Here is a 13,872-nt window from a genome sequence, read left to right as displayed (position 1 = left end):
GAGACTCTAGTGTATAGGAGGGCATGTGCGGTGGCAGTAATATTTGAGAAATGAGGGGAGGACTTTCTGGTTTTGTTTTGTATTGTACTGGAACATGTGTAAGCTGATTTATTTCTGTCTTGTATTTAATTTCATATTAAAAAAATATATAATCTTACTGAACTGTTAAAGTAAGGTTAATTAATCTCCTGGGTTAACTTGTAATATATGTATAGGGTAGCAATAATTAAATGCTCTGACTGCATGTGATGCCTGTACTCTTTTAATGTTTTGCTTTGTAGAGTTAGTAATCATTTGTGAGGACCTCATTTAAGTACTGGAAATTAAGGCTAATGCCCATCGAGGATATTGGGAAGAGAATAGTTAAAATTATAGGCTGCTTATATTTTTATTTTCAGGGAAGCAGAGAACATGAAAAAGGATCTAAAATTACTAAGTGCAGGCAGACTGAGATATAGTAAGATTCTCAGCTACCTGAATTGTGTTTAGAGTTAGAGCATGTCAGTTTTGATGGTTTAAAGACATGTACCCTGTTGGATGATTTGTTTTGCAATGTTAATTATAAGCATACTCTTGCTTCCTTTCTCTTAATACAGTTGTTTACCACAGTTAACACAATTCTAAAATTGCTTGATGTTACTGTAGAACTTAGGGCCCATGTGTATCCATACTGTATTTCATTTAAAAAGTCTGGTGTGTTAGTGGCATTGGTCATAAACTGTTCAGCAGCATTTAGATGCTTCCAGAAGCAGATGTGTTCTGAAACAATTCAGCTGTAGTTTTGTAGCAGGAAGGTGGACTACTTGCGTTAAGTACAATTTCTTCTGTTGTATGCTATTTCTGGTTTCCTCATCTCGCTCCATATGCTTGGAAAGCCCAGTGGGTACCATTTTAATTAGTGGTCCTGAATATTGTGCCCGCTTTCTCACATGTTCAAAATGAATGGATTTTTTTTAGAGTTCTGAGACTTCCTGGGAATGTGTGCAGAAAGGCATATAGAGAGAGCATCTGTCCAGTGCAGCAAAAGACTAATGCTGAGCTGCTTTCTCTGCTCGTGCCAGCAATGGAGTCAGGGATTTTTCCCTTTATCCTGCCTCAGATGGTATATAACCTTGTTATAAACTATGATTTTTTTTTTTGAGAGGAGGAACACCTAATCTGTCTATCTTAGTCTTCTGAGAACCCTGAGGTATATTTATCATCTGTACAGCTTGCAGCAAATATAGTTGAAACAGATCCTTCTGCCCACTCTCTGGTGTTAAACTACAAGGCAGAAGGGTGGAGCTGGGGGGGGAGGGTCTGCTGCAGTGTCTTGGGGAGATGGTGATGGTTGTGTGAACAACACCTTAGCTGGCATTATTAGGCAAAAGTGAAATCAAAACTATTAAATTGGAACTTGTAACAACAATAGGATTTATTTAGCAGAACATTTAGGAGTTTAATGCTTTTTCCACTTTTTTTTTTATTTATAGCAAATGCTATATATCATGATCATTATTGAAAAGTGGCAACTTTTTCATTAGTATTGTATATGCTATTTTAATCTATGTTTTTCTAGACCACTACTTGTGATTCTCCAGGCCTTGACACATTAAATGATGATGAAAGTAACTTTGTTTAATGTTACAGCAATCGTCATACAGAAATTTTAGTTATATTTTTCCACAATACCTTTTCAAAATCTAGCTATTTTTCACACAGATTTTGTGTTGTACCAGTTGTGCTGCAGATGCATTTGCTTAGTTATGGCCCATGTTATTGGCTGCTATAAATGAGTCCTGCTACTGGATACCTCTGTGCATGGGAGGCATACCTTGATGGAGACGCAGCTTACAGAGATTTATGTATTGCTTACAGTCTGTGGGTACACAGTCCCACTCAGTTTGTCATTTGTACATCAATAATTAAGTTGACCCTTAACTTGAAGACCGCTCCCCAAGTTTGGTCACAGGCTGTCTATAAATCAATACAATCTTGGAGGGGGTGCTCTCATTTTCTGTGGAGGGGTGTGTCTTTGCTTTTTGTTTTATAAACATGATGCATTGATTATGGTAGAGAATTGGTTTGAGGTTTCTTACTGTTTGTATAAGTGCAATCAATAGCATGATCAACTTACTCTGAGGAGGAAAATCTAATGCCACTTGGACTTCTGACTTCTTAATCTTGTTTCTTTGTGCATGTACTTGGATCACAAGCTTTTACTTCATGGGGAAAAAAATGCAAAATTTTTAGTGGAAACAGTGCTGATAGACTTTTGGGAAAATGTTATCAAGAATTTATTCTGTAAATCTGTAATATTTAGCTTGCTAGCAAGGCTCACAGATGCCCGAACAAGCAAGCGGTCACTCTGAACTCTTTGTTCTGAATTGATACGTCTATCCTTCTATCTTCACGGAAAACACTGTATTTGTATATAAGCAAATTATAGAAAATGTATTTAACTTTTGTCATTCACATTCTGGTATTTTCTAGGCAAAAGTAGACAAAAAACATTTTAGGAATGCAAATGTGTGCTGCTTTTAGTTCTCGTGATGGTACAGTCATTGAATGCCAGAGAAGAAGTGAACAAGGAATAACTGGGACATCTCATGTTTTAGCTAGCAGTGCATGCTGCCAGTGAAAAGAATGGTGAATTGCCATTTCAGGACCCAGGGAGTCACGTCAATGACTTCACCCAGCATGCTGAGTTCATTCCTATTTGCTTGATTTCCTGATATTTAATACTAGTATTTATTTCAAACATGAAGTATCTGTGTTATAAACAATGCAAGGAAATGCTGTTATCTCCTGTAAGATGTGACATATCTTTCATATGTGAAGAGTAGCTGTCCAATCAAAATATTTCAGAGTAAAGGGTTGAAATCATCAGTTCATTATTTTAAAGTTAATATTATCGGTTGCCCAAATAGATGAGTTATTTCACTCTTTGCAAAAATGCATATCAAAACATTATGCTATATCAGCCATATAAATTGGTTGTATAAATTCGAAATTTTTGTAGGAAGCAAAATGTTTTTCTATTTTTTATTTAAAATAATTTAAAAAACAAAATTAAACAAACAGACAAACAAAACCCCAACAAACAAAACAAACAGTGGAAAAGATTACCAGAAACCTATTTATTAGTAATTCTCCAAAATGTATCATGCAAAATATTATTGATAGGTCAGTCTTTCCGTAGTTTTGAGATTTACAAGTTTTAGTCCTGTGTTGGTCTTTCAATTTGTTCACACAGTAAGAAAAAGCAGTGCAGACAGGGATGTCTGTCATATTCATGAGGTGTTTAAATAGACATTGTCCCCATTCATGCTATATCTAACAAAATATTTTGTTAGCAATGCTAATAAATAATTTTTTGTTATTTTCTAGGGCCCTTTAGAAAATGATTTGGTTGTACATGTGGCCCTGATAGCAGAAAGTCAGCGGTATGTATTTACTTTTCTTAGGAATGTATGTATTAAGGAAGAGTTGAACAATAGACATCCTAAATTTGCTAAAGGTATTCAAGAAACTGTAGAATAATATAATACTGCTACTCGTGTGTCTGCTGCCAAGATAACTGTTAAAACTAAGACTGTCCTGTGATTTGTCATTAAATTTGTCATTATTTCATTCGTAGCCTACAAGTTTTTCTGAACACATACGGAATCCAAACTCAGACACCCCAGCAGGTAGAACCAATTCAGATATGGGCTCAGAAAGAACTTGTCAAAGTAAGGAGTTCTGCATTTAATATTACTTATCTATCTATAAATTTCTTTTGCAACAACAGGAATTTATATCAAGCTATTAAGACTTGTATCTCCGTAAGCTTGTTATCTACCTTTTTGTGTTATTCTAATTCAGTTGCAAGATATGCTGATGCTGGTCAGTTATACAGGCCTAGTTAGAGCTTTCAGTGAAACACTGAAGCCCAGACATTCTGTTATCTGATGAGGCTTGTTACCTGAGCCACTTTCAAAAGAATAATGAATGAATAATAAAATTTTAATCATAGTAATAGTACAGTAGACTAAGTGAAACTTGATGGACAAACAAGCAAAAGAGCAATAGTCAAAGAAATGGATTAAGGCAGTAAGCATAAACCATCTTAGAATTTCATAGCACAGCCCCTGTAACAGGCATTATGCAGTCTTCTTTGGTGGTTCTTTTTTTTTACACGTCCCATGGGTTGACTATATCTAGGAGGCTTGGTGTTTAAACCCTTTTTGGTTTACCCCTTTAACTCAGCATATTTAAAAATCTACAGTCAAACATTACTTCAGAATCTTCAGAATCACTTTCATCCTCTGTGAAGGCTTCAGGTTTTCCTTTGTCCATCCAGGTAAGTAGTCTCCTAAGGGAGTCCCATATCCTTTCACTTAAAAGGCAGGCCCTTTAGCCCTTACCTGTACTGAGCCACACTGATGGTGCCAGCTTAGATGCATCTGTTCAGGTAGCTGTCAATGACATGTCAAGAGAGCAGTCAAAGATGAAGGGCATCTACAGGCCATACTGGTCTGTTTCAGCATTCTCTTAGGACTACCATGGCCTCTTTTCTGTTCAGTCATTTCTAGTACTTTACATCTAGCGCTTCAGCTACACTGAAGCTTCAAGCTGTCTACTGCTCTTTGTACTGGAAATACATTTAAATGTAAGAGGCTGATAAACGTGCTGATCAGTAATTGTAGGACAACTTGTCAAAAGCCCTAATAAAAATCTGTATGATTGCTGGGTGCCTATTTACCGCTGTCTCTGATACACCTGGACCCTTCCTCTGAAAAGCCTTGAAGGTAGTCCCACTGTACGTAACCAAGCCTTAATGAGTTGCACAGAACTGTCAGACAAGTACACTGATCCAGAGTCACGGATGTGTGCTAGTTATATTCCATACTTCACCACCTGAAGTTTGATGGTGGATCAGGGACATAAAGCTGTTGTTTGACTTTGCATTATACAAATTGTCTCAGACAAGAGTGATGAATTCTGAATACCTGGGGGAAGCATAACAAAAGTATTTAGTTTACCAATCCTGAAGTTCCAGTTGTGGAACAAATGCATGCAGTATATAGGGAAAAAGTATATATGTAGTGGAAGTATAGGTCAGGAACAGAGCAGAATACTTCCCAGGCACAGACTGATACTAAAAGAACACAGAAACAGATGGTGTGAAAGACCATTCTAGTTTGATTCACTCTCATAAATCAACCCAACAGTCCAGTCTGCTTTCACAGCCATTTCTTGCTATTAGCAGCCTTAATATTCCAGAACTGAAGGGTGATTTAATAAAAAAAACCCCGCTTGAAGCAGCTGGACTTGTACAAAACTGTTCTCTTGTTCGGTTACTCTGGTGCTGGATCTGACCTGATGTTTTGATTGTAACAGATCAAGATGGAAAGCTTTTACTAGAAGATTAAATTGCTTTAGTAGACTATAGAACAACGTGAAGCCTCAAGCTAAAGAAAGAGATTTCAAGGGAAAAGACAATATTACAATACTACTGGAGTTCTTTTTTTGTTACTGAAACATTTCATGTTTTATGTTCTAGCAACATGAAGGTCCTTTTAGTGGAAAATTATAATATCTACTGCCATTTTTCTAGTCCCATTATTTACTACAAAAGGGCTCAGCATTCTTTTGGTTTCATGATGTATAGATGGGTTATTTAAAGCCATTAATGCTTCGATGTCTCCATTCCTTTACCACTTCCATATGGTTACTTAGTCTGGATGAACAGGTAATATAGGTAATCTTGTTTATTTTCTTTTTTAAATAGTTCTTGGTATTAATGCAGAAACACAGGCAATATCAGGAAGGCACCAACCTGACAGCAGTAAAAAAGCTATTGAGTGTAATGTTTGTTCAAGTGTTCACTTTCATTTGCTTCTGAATTTTCTTCCTATAACATAAAGGGAGATTGAGCTTAGGGAAATGTTCCGAATTCTGAATGTCCTAAAGTTTTAGTAATAGCGGGTTCCTTACTGAAAACAGCCCAAATAAGGAAAAATTACACCTTTCAGTCTGGTTTAACCGATCCATTTATACTGTCTTGCTCACGGCTTAGTTGTTTTTTGTGGTTTTATTCTCATACACTGTAATAAATGGAGATTATTTCTTTAATATGCAAGTCTTACAAAGATTTTATTAGTTGAAGTAATACCAGGCATACATAATTTAACTCAAATAAGAATCAAGCAATGAATGATGAGATAGTTCCATCTTGCTTGTGTTGTTGATACATTAATTTTGTAGGCCTTTACTAAAATTAGAATAAAGACCTTTAAAGAGTTCCTATATTACTCTCTTACTTTTGTAGCCACATCAGAAAAGTGTTCCAGAGGCAAAATTGGCCAGATGATAAATGCAAATGATCCTTAAAAAAATTATTTCAATGAGCAATTTGAAGATTTGAAAAGTATTTTAATTATATAGACTAGAAAAATAAGAGGAGTAAGAAGGTAAAAATAAGATCTAATATACAGGAAACAAGTTTTAGTTCAATTTTGAAGCTCTGCAGATAGGCAGGATGCTGGTGCTTTGTCCTAGCCTGATGCTGCAGCCATGTGTCCTGATCATAGCATGAGGCTCCTGCTCAGCAGCCTTAGCCTTACTTGCTTACCCTTAATGAAGAGACCTCTCTTTTAACATACACCAGTGTTAACTGTGTTTCCACCTTCATGAATAAGGCGAAAAGCCTTCATTCTCACAAAACGATTATTAGGAAAAGGGAAGGAGAACTGTCACACCATATCTACAGCAGAGTGCCAGTCTGCCAGCAGTGACGTGCATTGCACTGGAGCGCCTGGCAGACTGGTAGGGAGCAGACTATGTGTCGTATCTTCTTGCAGCTTGTGTTTCTTGCTTCAATGGCATAGTTGACTTGTCTTTGCTGCAAAGGTACCTGTTGTTACTAAGAGACATAAATTTAGTCTTTGAACCAAATCCCGTGTCCTCTCACTTTATTGATTTTTGTTATATAGATGTATGTCACATTTTATGAATCTTGTTTTCTAATTAAAGCAGAGTGCACACAGCTTTCCAAGTGAGACCCAGTAGGGGTGTAAGGAAGGCTTCTATCTAGGTTTCCCTCAGTTTTCATAATTCTTTCTCACAGGCTTACTTCCATTTGGGAATCAATGGCAAACTGGGATTATCTGGAAGACCAGACAGGCCTATAGGATGTCTTGGAACATCAAAGGTTGTTGCAAGAAATTTTTATTAGTTTTATATTTATTATTAATATATTTTTCTAACAAACATTGACTTAGACTCTGAATGATTTTCAGTAGAATTGAAGTGTCATTTTATTTTATGCACGTATCTCATTTTAAAGACCTTGTCACGTTTTTTGCTGTTATGAACATGCACGCTCTGCCTACTATTAAACTGTTTTGTGTTCCCTACACACCCAATTACAGCAATAGTTGGCCAAAACAGGCTGAATGGTGATGAAGTGACTGCTTTGACTGGAACAGCCTCTAGATCTGCATACCTAATAACAGAGTACCTAAAATCAGCTATGTAGGTTTTATCTTAAATATTTTTTTAATTCAACTCTTCTACATTGATTTTTACTTTGATAGTTTCAATTTTTCTTTTTTCCTATTCAGCTACTTCAATGCTTCAAATATTTTAAAGAAAAGACTAATGGAAGCTTTATCTCTCAACAGATTTATCGAATACTAGGAAAGACTGTAGTTTGCTACTCGATCATTTTTGATCTGAGTGATTTCTACATGTCTCAGGATGTTATGATGTTGATTGATGACATTAAGGTAAATACCTGTAATTTTCCCTTGAGAAACTGACAAAAAGAGAGTCTGTAGTAGAATAAACTGTGAAGTTTGATAAAATCAAAGACCGAAAGGGGAACACAGTATAGCTTGTATTCTTCTAATGTAAACTCACAGTTTATATTGGAGTTTATATGAAGGCCTCACCAGGAGGAAATATTACTCAACTTTGCACAAAGATTAAAGATTGCCTTCCTTCCCTACCTTTAAGGCAAGCATCAGTGCCAGGCTTACCTGTCAAGTCCCCAGTGCTTGAGCAGCTGCTTGCAGTGCATGGAAGGCAGTGCTGGTTGTGTCACGCTAAGGGCTATGGTTCAAGCCCTGGACTCCAAGGACTTACTAGGTCGCTACCTAGTAAGGTCGCTACCAGACATAGGCTAGGAGTATTTTCAGAAAAGTTGTGAAGTAACAGGGCTTGAAAGCAGCTTATATTTGTTGGAAAAATCTGATAGTGATTTATTAGCTAAGGTTTTTTTATTCTGTTGGGTCTTTCAGTGCTGTTATTCTAAGATAGCTCTTCTAATACCTTGTACTGTGCATTCAGGTGTTTGTGCTTGTGGGTTTTTATTTTTTTGGTGACTAACGTATTATTTCTTACCTAGAATGCACTGCAGTTCATTAAGCAGTATTGGAAAATGCATGGTCGTCCACTGTTTGTTGTACTTATCCGTGAAGACAATATAAGGTAGAGAGATAAAAGCATCATTTGCAGTGGGGTGTTTACCTAATCACAAGACTAATGGCGTTCTGTTTCAAATTTCAGAGGGAGCAGATTCAATCCAATATTAGACATGTTGGCAGCCTTTAGGAAGGGAATTGTTGGAGGAGTGAAAGTTCATGTTGACAGAGTACAGGTATGATGTTTTTCCTGAATGTTGTGTTCTTACCTCCTGGTATTGGTACATGTGTTCTTACTACTTCTGTTTTTCATGTGACTTCTAAGTATTTTATTTCGTATCATAATATTAAGGAGTCAAAACCTAAGACATTTGGTAGTTTTGTTTTATCTCAAAAGAAACATGGGTTTATTTTAATTTCTTTTGGTGAGTCTTTTGAAAGTGATAACCTTCACAGAGGATTTTCAGAAGGGATTAGGGTTTTTTGTAATGTTCGGCAACCTTGTGAAATTAACACCAAAGGATAAATCCACAATGTCGAGCACTGAGGGATTTATTTTGATTACATAATCAACAAGGGAGAAAAAGGTGCTTCACGTATATTAAACAAGAACTAAGATCTAGTTTTAACATCTTTGCTGTTTGAATTAATCTTAAAGCAGGAATGTTACTTCATTAAAAAGTGAAAATTACTGAGTCAAGTGCTGTTTTAGACACATGTGCTAGTTATTCTTAGTTTACACCTACTGAAGGGGCCTTGTTTTTCTAAGAGAGAAGAGCAAAGACACAGGTATGATTTCTTGTTCCCTAGAAAATATTGAATTTGTAAAAGAGCTGGGTCATTTGTAAATTAAATAGCTATAATGGTTTAAGGTATCCTTGTCATCTTTCAACTATTTATGTATTTCTACTGGTTGTGTCCAGGTCATATAGTCTCTCCTGTTACCATTTACTTTTCCTATAGTGAATGCCATTACTGTACGAGGAAAACCTTCCATTTGTCTACAGTGTTTGTTGTTGTGGTTTTTTTATTCAACTGCAATTACTTTCTTGCCTTCCATTTGATTAAACTGATACATTATCAGGTGAGAAATCTCTCAACCTACATAATGTGTCCTTAGTTTAAGCACTACACTGTTACAGTTGTCAGGGGCAAGCTTCCCCTTCCATAGTCATCGACCCTCTGGAAAGATTTTCTTAAAGTAATTAATTAGTAGTTTAAAAGTATTTAAGATGTTGACAGTCATTGGTCTTTGGTTTGTTATCCATTAATAAGAGTACTTGGTAAAACTACCAAAAAAAGTTTACTTGGCTTTAAGGTACCTTATAAACCTCACAAAACCAAAGCTGTACGAGGTATGGTGCGTTAAAATTGTGCTGTGAGCGCCCTGAGGATTCCGCTGTAATCAACAGTCATGATTTACCATCGCAAATAGTTATGATGTGGTTAAGCAACCTAATGCCTGGCCTCTGCTAAGCAGTAGCCATGTTCCCTTTCCCTGTGAACCAGCACCCACTGGAGCCAGCAGAGAAACCACACAAGCAGGAGTGCCAGAGGAGAGGGAGGTCTGCTGTTAGCCAGGCTCGGGCTGCCTTCTGCTGCCAGATCAAGGCTGCAGTTTTTGGAATTACTGATGACAGGTCCGGCACGGGCGAGTTCTGCCCTCCCAGGTTTGTCATTGGTCATTGCCCTTGCTCCAGTTCTGCTGATGAATTTGTGTCTAACCATGCTCCAACACTAAACTACAGAATGATCAGATGTGAAAGCAAAGCGAAACCATAGGTAGTTAATAACAATATCACAGAGGTGAAGAGCTGGTAACTTTTGTAGATCGATGGAGTGGGTCGAAGCATGTGCAGAAATAATCACTTCCAATGGATCCACCACTGAGAGAGCATGTGCTGGTTTTGGCTGCAATAGAGTTAGTTCTCCTCACTGTAGCTGGTGAAGTGTCAATGGCACATTGATGCTGTAGTGGCTGTTAAGTAGCGGCTCAGTGTCTAAGTAGGGCCTGTAGTAATCAGGGTCCTTTCCAGCTTCCAATGCTCTGCCACATGGGCAAGAGGCTGGGAGGGGTGGGGCCACAGCCAAGACAGCTGACCCCAACTGGCCAAAGGGATGTTCATTCCATACCATGTGACTCCATGACCAGTATATTAACGAGGGCAGTTGGCACATGGGGGTGGTTGAGTCAGTGGGTGGCTGTGTTACATGTGGGCTGTTTTGGTGGTTAATTCCCCCCCACCCCCTGGGTTTCACCTCTCTCAGTGTTTTCCTTTCCATTGCATTATTGTTGCTGCTGTTGTTTTATTTTAATTATTACACTGTTCTTATCTCAACCTATGAGCTTTACCCTTCTGATTCGCACCCCCATCCTGCCGGAGGGGGAGTGAGGGAGTGGCTGGGAGGGGCTGAGTTGCTGGCTAAACAGGACTATAATACAGCTTCATGAAGTACTGTTACATACTTGATCCCTGTAGCTTGAATGAAATATCTTGTAAAAAAACACCACAAGAATGCCTTCTACTTTTGTCAGTGAGAAATTCTTAACACATCCATAAATACACTGTGCTAACTTACCCATATGTCAGTACAACATGTTTAATTATGCTGCAGCATATTAGTTATTAAGATTTTATTCCTGCTATGGCAGTAAGCTAAGGATATAAAAATGGGTTTGGGTTAAATGGAAATTGTCTTGCATCTCTTAGTTATTCTTAATGTCCCTTTCTCTTTTGTAACTTTCCAAAGCCCTTATATCTTTCTTTTACCCTTTTTATAAATGAATGGCAGCTGTTGGTGATGAGCACGTTTACTGGTGTAATACGGTGTGCTTTCTCCATCAGTTCAACTATAATCTTTGTCTTACTACATGGTTGGCACATATTGGAAACAGCCTTGTTTCATCATGGGGGAGGATTTGGGACAAGAACAAGGGATGTGTCTAATTCGTGGTGTTTTCTTAAATAATTAATCTATTCCAAGGTAATGTATTGAATCTTTGTGAATTGTATTCAGCTGCGTCATTTAGATACATATGTGTAAATGTGCCTAGAGATAGAATGTTATGTCTCATAATTGGGTGAATGCTCTTTTTTCTTTTAAAATATATAAAATGTAATTTCATTTTTAAATATCTGCATAGAAGCCTTGTAGCCTTTTTCTGATTTTCATCTTCACTGTTTCCTTTATTGTCATGTATTCAAGCAGATATGCAAGTCAAAGAATGAATGACACTAGCAATAAAAGCTAAGCAAATTTTTTAATATTCATTCATCCCACAGTGTAATGGAGCAATATTTTACTGCAGCTTGTGTACAGTCAAAACGGAATTTAAAAGTTCGCATTACGCACTCAATTTTATTTAGCTAATGAAAACCATAAAACAACCAGTCTTAAAAAGCAGTCTTCAAATGCTGTAGTACAATATGTTTCCTCTGGAGTACATAAATAGGGAACCCATAAACTTGGAGTGACTAAATTGTAATAACTACATCAGATAAAGGCAACATTGAATTTCAGGTACATAATACTCTGAGTATTTGTAAGCTGCATTTGATGTGCAAACATAAGGCAGGAATGCTTGGATTAAGGAATGACTACAGAGTGGGAAACACTATTATGTTGCCTTTTCCTGTAACATCACTGAGACTGACAGGAAAACTACCCATCCTTCAGCGATCCCTGAAACAACAAGCATTTTGATCCAGAACATGGGTATCATGCACGACTCTGAGGAATGCCCATCCCGATTCATGTGTTTTCATCAGACCTATTTTGGGGAGGGGGGCTGGACATGGCTCGATTAAGCTGTATACTGCAGGCAAAAGAACAGCAGAACGCCAGCAAAAAAGAGACAGCATCCCTGAGAGACTTCTGCTGCCTTAAGCGGGATCTTAACAAAGGGGAAAAATATTCTGAAAGTGTGAAGATATTTGGAACTGTAGATAAAAGTTACTCTCTTAATGGAAACCACCAGCAACATATTGAGATCAAAATACAACTATGTAGTTACATCTATCTCTGCATATTTTTAATTTGTTTTCAATTTGTCATTTCAGACATTAATATCTGGAGCAGTTGTTGAACAACTTGACTTCCTAAGAATCGCTGACACAGAAGAGTAAGGCTATGTGTAAATAAGACTGATGAAGTATTTGATAATTAAAATATTTTCTGAACTATGAAGAAAAGAAATATATTATTTTTCAGGGCTCCTGTATTTAAGAGTTTGGAGGAGTTGGATCTTCCAAAACATTCAAAAGTCAAGAGACAGTCTAGTACTCCAAATGCTTCTGAACTTGAGCAGCAACCTGATGTAAATATTAATGACTGGAAGAACAAGTCAACGTATGAGATCCTGCAGAAACTTAATGTAAGAAAACTAGATAAAAATAGAGTGTAACTTCATTCTCATGAAATGAGAAATTATGTGCTGGTATTCTTTTTAACAGCAACCTACTTAGATCAACACAATTAGTGTCATAGTTCAGTGCTAATAATATAGCTAGTAACATAAAATGTCTGATGTTCCTCTTCACGCTTGGGAACCTTCCTCTCGACAGTCCTGTATCTTAGCATCACAGAGCTTTCTGGCCCTTCATGCTGTAACTGATGGCTTCCACTTCTCCCAGCTACCCAAATCATCTTCTGGTATGAAATGACTGTCTAAAAGGAGATCCATTTGTCATATATCTCATGAATAGGTATTTTATTGTTAGACTAAAATTCAGAAGACTTCAACAGCTGGTATTCAGTGGTAAATTCTACCAAGGGAAAGTTCCAATCTGGCGTTTTTCCTGTATCTAGAATCACAGAATCACAGGTTGGAAGGGACCTCAGGGATCATCTAGTCCAACCTTTCTAGGAAGAGCACAGGCTACACAAGATGGCCCAGCACCCTGTTCAGACGACTCTTGAAGGTGTCCAACGTGGCCGAGTCAACCACTTGCCTGGGGAGATTATTCCAATGGTGACTGTCCTCACTGTGAAAAATTTCCCTCTGGTGTCCAATTGGAATCTCCCCAAGAGGAACTTGTGTCCATTCCCCCTTGTCCTCTTCATGTGACTCTTCGTAAAAAGGGAGTCTCCATCTTCTTTGTAGCTACCCCTTAAGTACTGGTACATGGTGATGAGATCCCCTCTGAGCCTCCTTTTCTCAAGGCTGAACAAACCCAGTTCTCCCAGCCTATCCCCATGTGGCAGGCTTCCCAGTCCTCTGATCATCTTGGTGGCCCTTCTCTGGACCCCTTCCAGCCTGTCCACATCCTTTTTGTATAGCGGGGACCAGAACTGTACACAGTGCTCCAGGTGTGGCCTGACAAGCACTGAGTAGAGTGGGATAATGACTTCTTTCTCTCTGCTGGCGATGCCCTTTTTGATGCAACCCAGCGTCCTGTTGGCCTGCTTGGCCGCAGCAGCACACTGTTTGCTCATGTTGAGCTTCCTGTCCACCAGGACCCCCAGGTCCCTTTCCACAGAG

The 13,872-nt window shown here is 37.9% G+C and overlaps 1 protein-coding gene across 12 annotated transcripts in view; it reads left to right on the top strand.

The window, feature by feature from the left end:
- PHKB (phosphorylase kinase regulatory subunit beta) overlaps nt 1–13,872 on the top strand; it is a 93,275-nt gene that overhangs the window by 58,235 nt on the left and 21,168 nt on the right. For 7 of the 12 annotated variants that reach the window (XM_064459452.1, XM_064459449.1, XM_064459457.1 and 4 more), the window contains 8 exons: nt 3,370–3,425; nt 3,620–3,713; nt 7,094–7,177; nt 7,650–7,754; nt 8,375–8,457; nt 8,536–8,626; nt 12,452–12,513; nt 12,585–12,765. In XM_064459452.1, the coding sequence (XP_064315522.1) occupies nt 3,370–3,425; nt 3,620–3,713; nt 7,094–7,177; nt 7,650–7,754; nt 8,375–8,457; nt 8,536–8,626; nt 12,452–12,513; nt 12,585–12,765 (756 nt within the window). The remainder of the gene's footprint in view (nt 1–3,369; nt 3,426–3,619; nt 3,714–7,093; nt 7,178–7,649; nt 7,755–8,374; nt 8,458–8,535; nt 8,627–12,451; nt 12,514–12,584; nt 12,766–13,872) is intronic. The other 5 variants (XM_064459453.1, XM_064459454.1, XM_064459458.1 and 2 more) reach the window with 2 other exon arrangements.

The sequence above is a fragment of the Phalacrocorax carbo genome, chromosome 8, assembly GCF_963921805.1.
Source record: "Phalacrocorax carbo chromosome 8, bPhaCar2.1, whole genome shotgun sequence".
Taxonomy (NCBI): Eukaryota; Metazoa; Chordata; class Aves; order Suliformes; family Phalacrocoracidae; genus Phalacrocorax; species Phalacrocorax carbo.
The sequence above is the reverse complement of the archived record's forward strand: the minus strand, read 5'-3'. Positions and strand labels throughout refer to the sequence as shown.